The 6438-nt window shown below is 40.0% G+C and overlaps 1 protein-coding gene across 3 annotated transcripts; it reads right to left on the bottom strand.

The window, feature by feature from the left end:
* Window positions 1-614: 614 nt before the first annotated feature.
* tstd2 (thiosulfate sulfurtransferase like domain containing 2) lies at window positions 615-6438 on the bottom strand. Of its 3 annotated transcripts, none has more exons than XM_020706817.3 (10): window positions 6326-6438; window positions 6033-6179; window positions 4820-5103; window positions 4640-4748; window positions 4453-4572; window positions 3445-3550; window positions 3248-3363; window positions 1339-1497; window positions 1129-1267; window positions 615-1057 (listed from the first exon to the last, which is right to left on the bottom strand). In XM_020706817.3, exons 2-10 carry the CDS (start codon window positions 6168-6170, stop codon window positions 834-836), a joined length of 1395 nt encoding a protein of 464 aa, XP_020562476.1. In that variant the 5' UTR covers window positions 6171-6179; window positions 6326-6438; the 3' UTR covers window positions 615-833. The 3 variants fall into 3 exon arrangements, with proteins under 3 accessions (XP_020562476.1, XP_011478855.1, XP_004073648.1); XM_011480553.4 differs by having other exon boundaries at window positions 6295-6433; XM_004073600.5 differs by lacking the exon at window positions 6326-6438 and having other exon boundaries at window positions 6033-6319.

A 6438-nucleotide genomic window follows, 5' to 3' on the forward strand; every position in this document is an offset into this window, starting at 1 on the left:
AGACCCCCTCATTCACTGTAAAACCTGTGGCAACATGATTCATTCAATCAGTCCGACTGTTACAACACGAAGATTTCCAAAAATAATTCTTACGACATTTTGAAACGGAGGATACAAAACAACCAAAACCAAAGTTTCGTTAACCTTTGACCTCAGGAAGAGGCCGGCATCTTGAATTTTCCACCTTCTACAGATTTGAACTCCTCCAAGGGATTTCGATCGATTGGCTTCTAACTCCTCGAGCATCACTGGGAAGCTACTTGGTTTTAAAAGTTGTCGGCCTTTTCTTGCGTAGCGCACTCACAAAAGAGGTGTTTCCCTGTTGCTTGCACATTTTTCCACTGAAATATTTTAAAAGATTTGTTATAATGATCATCGGCTCAAGCTGGACAAAACAACATGACATACAATATGAATGCGTCTAGGTGACATCTTTGAAATTGAGTCATAGACAGAAAATCCAGAGACAATTTTTTATATTTTTTTACCATCAATTAAAATTTTGTCTGGAAATCCTTCACAATCTCCTTCATTCACCTCATTAGAGCAGAAACGTGTTTCCATCTTTTTTTAATCCCCTTTGCAGTAAATTACTACCACACTTCCACGCAGCATTTATGGTTGTTTTTATGGCTTTTATTGTGTAAAGCAACATTACAGATGGATGCTTTTAATGTGAAAGTGCTTTTCACAATAGCCACAGGTTCAAATGCACAAAATGCTTTTTTTCTTTCTCATAGGAGTTGATAAAAGGTTAAAAACATTTACTTTGACAGAAAAATAATATTTGACAGCTGATAAATAGAATTTAGATCAAAGTCAAATGACTGAGGTCAGACATCTTGGGGAATTCTGGGTCGTCTCTCGGTGCACTCGCACTCTTCTTTGTGATGCGGGCCGTTGGCGCCGCCCTGAGCGCGTCCTTTGGCCTGGCAGGTGGAGCAGCAGGCGGTGTGACCCTGCCGTCTGCAGGCGGGGCAGGACAGCACCAGCTGGCAGCAGAAGCGGGTGCTGCAGAGCTCGTACCGGTCCCACGGGCGTCCGCAGAAGCTGCAGTCTGAACACAAGCGCCGGTTGAGCCGCGAACGTTTGGCCCCGCCCCCTGAAAAGTCCCCCTCACACACAGACCTGAGATGACGTCGTCGTTGGAGGAGATGGCGTAGCGCTCGTCGAACACGAACAGCTTCCCGCGGTAGAACCCTTCGGGGAACCGTTCCAGATATTTGTGGATTCCACCTTTCAGCTGGTAGACCTCCCTGCACACATCCTGCAGAGAGCGCAGAGCTGAGCGCTGACATGTTTCCATGGAAACGCAGGAAGAAAAAGAACAGAGCTCACCTTTGAGCGCAGGTACGCCGAGGCGCGCTCGCAGCGTATCCCTCCTGTGCAGTACATCAGAACCTTCTTGTCTCTGAAGAGTTCCAGGTTCTGGTCGACGTAGTCGGGGAAATAGCTGAACTTGCGGATGTTTGGAGCCAAACATCGAGTGAATTGTCCCTGCAAGGAAAAGAAAACCCCAAAAGTTCGGTTCATGAGTCTGTAGTTCGGTGGCCCAGCAGCTCAAAAGACATTAAAAAAAAATCAACAGCAAAACAAATTAGGGATCACAACAACGAACTATTTAGATTTTAGAGACTAAATGAAATAAAAAGGAAAAGTATCGGAAAACAAGAGGAACTTCCAGAAATAAAAAAACAAAATAAAGAAACTGAACAAGGTAGGTATCATGGGATATCACTGATTGGATGAGGACGTTTGTTCACCTTTTCAACAGAAAGTTATTTGGCGTGGTGATATAAATGTAAATATATGTTAACAAAAGAACAGTGTTTTACATTTTTCAGAAAGAAATGATTCCATATGTAAATAGTTTTGAATCCTGTACAAACAAAAAACCTGTTAGAACAGTTGAAACACAGTCATTTTTTTAGACTTTAGCAGAATCCTTTACCTAATTTATTTTTGATTATTATTTTCTGGTTTTTTTTTGCTATTATTATGGCTTTTTTGAGATTTTTGTTCATTTTCATTGTCAAATGCGAAAATGTTATTTAGTGTGGAGTGACAATGTTTGATATTTTGTATGTGCAATATTTGTTAATAAAGTTTATTGGAAAAAAAAATCTTCCTAGAAACGATACTTCTGTAAGCTTCTGGCCACGCCCACTAGAATAGTTCAGTGATTGATCGATCCACTCTTGACCACAGCGAGGGTCCACCGTCAGTCAGCAGGAAAAAGGTTGCTTTGCTTAGAAGCTGTTTTATTCTTTTTTTAATGGATAAAAAGAAATTATTTGTTCTTATAAAAAAGAAAAATCCCCCCCCCCTTAAAAAAAACCCATAACCAAATGAATTTGACACAAAGCGGACTAAACCATTCTAAAAAAACCTTCCTGGTTAACACTCTGGACAAATCCACACAATAAACAAGCAGGGAAGGAGGGAAACAAACATTTAACCTTTTTATTATTCATTTATGACTTTAACTGAAAATAAAGCAAATATTGACCATAATCTACCACATAGTTTAACATAAACCAAATAATCCCTTAAAAACAAACAAAGTGATGTCCCTTATGACAGACTTGGCACCCCTCTGCAGTGGTTCGCCCCAATTTTCTGCCTGTTAGTTTATTGTGTCACAACTCAGCATAAGGAAATGAACTGTTTTTCACTTAAAAACAAAAACTAGATGTGGGCACCCGTTATCACGTGTTGTTGTTTTGATTGTGTATGTTGTAAAAAAAAAGAAAAGGAAAAAAAAGCACGCATAGTTGGCAGCGAGTGGTTCATCCACCAAAACCACAACCCTCTGCTTTCCCTCTTCCTTAAAACTCAGAGGTCATCATCCAATCAGTGATATCCCATAATACCTACCTTTTCTTTAACATGTCAACTCCTTACTGAGGTTTAGCTCCGTCTGTTTAGTTTAGTTTAGCATTACCTATGGAACTCTATGACTGATTTCATATTTACTTTACAAATGCCGGGATGAAGCCCATTGAGACGACTACGGTTGTAATACTGGTTTATATAAATAACATTGAATTAAGTTTTGATTCATGGAAATTACTTTTGTTTTCTGGAACTTTTTATGTTTTTTTTGGAATTGTGTTTTGTAAAACGTTTTGACTTGATTTTGCAGGATCTGACATGTATTGCAGCATTTTCTCAAACTGTTAAAAACCTACAACCCTGATTTACTCAGAAGTTACAAAAAAAAAAACAGACGGAAAATGCAACTCACTATTTTGCTCTCGTAAAAGTTACGGCAGTCCAGAAGAAGGGTGTCGTTAGAGGAATCCCCTTCCCCTAAAAGAGCCTCCACTTCTTTGTGGAAGTCCTCCGGATCCAGATGAAGTCCTGAGAAAGCAAAGAGATGGAGAGTTTTACACTTTTTTATGTTACAGCAGCAGCAGCAGCATCCGTGAAGAGGACCTTCACCTGCCAGCTGGTAGGAAACCACATCCGGATCGACTCCCATCGGAACGATTTCCTGGTAAACGCCGACCTTCAGTTCTGGAAAACACTCGGCACCGCCGTCACTGATCTCAACGCACAAAACCAGGAAATACATTTAAAAAACATGAATGGAACCAGTTTGAAGGTTGTTTCTGATTAACCAACATGTTTAGGATTCATTTTTGTTCACAAACATGTCATCATTTTGAGCCATTTCCATTTATCTGGATGTATTTCTATCTCATGAACGCCTCCAAGCTCTCAGGTGTTGGTGCCGTTTGCCCAGCAGAACCTAGGTAGAACCCCACAGAGGTGACGCGTACCCCACAAACCCAATGTCCCCTTTTGACTCAAAGTTTACATACTAGGATCATTTTGTTCATTAATCTGCACTTGGACAGGTGAAGTATAAATATCTCTGACAACAAGATTATGGATTATGATGACTATGATGACAGTAGAGACAGAATTCTATACATTGGCTTCCTCCCACTCTTTTTCCAACACATAAAAGTCCTTTTGACAAACGTAATATTTAACGGATTTAAAATATGTCTGAGAGTAATAAAAATGGCATCATTTACACGTGTATGTATTTATATATGGAAGTGTATATAAATCTATATATATCTGTGTGGATTTCTTCATCTTTACTTTTTAATATTTTCATTTTCCGATCAATTCATGACAGTTTATCCCAAGTTTTATAAATATACATATAGATATTTTTGCTTAAGAGAAACTAATTTCAATGTGGTTTGTAGCTATGCATAATTTTAAGATAATTTAATTCTTTTTTTTTACACTTCATTGTTTTCTTACTACAGATCGGTTTCTTTAAATGGAAAACAGTTCTTTTTTTTTTTTTAAATGTGTTCTTTTTGCTGTTTGGTTCCATCAACAATCATACAACCGTTTAAAAAGTCTATTTGTAGTCCAGTGTCTTAATCCTGATGTAGCCACAGATGAAAAGCATCTCAGAAACTTTACCTTAAAATCTTCTCGGTCCATCTGGAAGAGGGGGTGTGACATCATGGCCCTGGTGTAGAGATCCGTGGCCACGGCGGTTCCACCAACCGTCCCGTTGATTCCTTCTGCCGCCACCCTCACCTGCAGAGAGCTTCCACTTCAGAACAGAGCTTCTCCTCGTGGATCCTACGGAGGAGTTTGTGGTCACCTTCCCCGTTAACTGCAGCCTCTCACACAGAGCTTTCTGCCAGGCGCAGATGACGTGCGGATCCTCCACCTCGCAGTAGCGGTAGTAAAGGAGAACCTTGCCGGGACCGCTGCAGGAGAACGAGAACACGTCAGGAGTGTTTCCCATCGCGTCTGCGGCAGACGTGACACCCTGATCTACTTTTTCAGCAGCTCCGCTGGGACGTGGCTAACGTCAGGGATCCACACAGAAACGTCCGCTTCTTCTGCCTCGCGTCCGTTCAGCCGCTGTGTTTGCTCTTCCTCTGCCAGCTGGCTCAGCGAAGCCTGGAACGCCGTCTGCGCCAGCTGCTGCACTTCGGCGGCGTGTGCTCTGGCCACATGTTTGTGAACGGCAGAGTGTTCTTTGAAGGTCTGGCCGCAGCAGCACCAGGAGGCGCCGGCCTCTGCACTGCAGATCTTTGAAGCCACAAACGAGGCAAAAGACTGAAAAGGAAAAAGAATCAAAGCATTTACCTCAATCAAGCAAATGTATTCTGTTTCAAATACTTCCAGAAATATATGGTTTCCAAAAAAGTTGGACCGACTAAAGGAGTTTCTAAATGTGATGTCTTGAATCATCATCATCATCATCATCATCATTGAGGTTCACGTCAATATTTACGTAATGAGCCAAATTTTGGCCTGTCAATACTCTGATCAAGCCTGAAATATATTACATATCTATAAATGATTTAAGCATTGATTTACATCTATTTGGTCCGGTAAACGGTAATAATCTGTTTATGACAAAAACAGGGAAGAATTTTATATGTCTAAAGTGACAATTTAAAAGAAGCAACAAATTTTTTTTTATGTATTTGTTTGTTTGTGACATCAAACACTAAAAAAAAGCCTCTCTGCAAATTTACCAGTTGGCCAAAAGCCCCCCCCCCTCTATTTGTTGTCCCAGGACAGAAGGTAAATGTGCCTCACTAAATATAAAGTAATCATTTAATGAACGCCTGGTGAAAGGTGAGTTTTCAACTGTAAAATGGTCAAATATGTTTTTAACTACAGGATCTATTTCTAAATTGTTGTGCCTTTTTTATGTTGTTTGTTTTGGTGTAAAGCACTTTGTGTTATCATGTTCTAGAATTATATAAATTTTACATAAATAAAGATTGATTAGATTTGATACACAGAAAAACAAAAACAAATACCAAAGATATTCTCTAACTTTCATGTCTTGAATACCTTAGGTAGTAATAATATTACTACCTAGTAGTAATAATATTACTAATATATAAAAGATGCAAACTGCCCAGAATTGGGTCAGAATCAATATTTAGTTTAGATTAGTTTAGTCATTTTTTATTCTGTTTTCAATCATTCTGCGTTGTCTTTGTGGAAAGAGAAGCCAGATATTCTCCTACCTTTCTCCTGCAGAACCTGTAATATTTTCTGTGAGCAGCAGAAATGTGTTTGTTTTGCTTAATTGATCCATGATCAACCATCGACGTGTTGACCTCCCAGTTCAGAAACTCTGAGCAGACTGCTTCACTGGCTGCCATTCTCCTCAACTGGCAAATTAAATGCACGACAAATATGTTTGTGATCGTAAAAAACGCAACTTTGTGATAGAACGCGTAAATACTGACAAAAAGAGAGATATAAGTTCTCAAACGCGGTAAATACCCTTGTATTTCCATGCGAGTGTGCAGCTCACCGGAAGTGGAAGTTCAGCTTCCGGTTGTACCTTGAATGACCCGGATGTCCATCATTTCAATCGCTCCGCTGTTATTTCTCTGTAAGAAGCTGCTGTTGCTGCTGCTGCCGCCT

This window comes from Oryzias latipes, chromosome 10 (assembly GCF_053564925.1).
Source record: "Oryzias latipes strain Hd-rR chromosome 10, Olatipes_Hd-rR_3.1".
NCBI lineage: Eukaryota > Metazoa > Chordata > Actinopteri > Beloniformes > Adrianichthyidae > Oryzias > Oryzias latipes.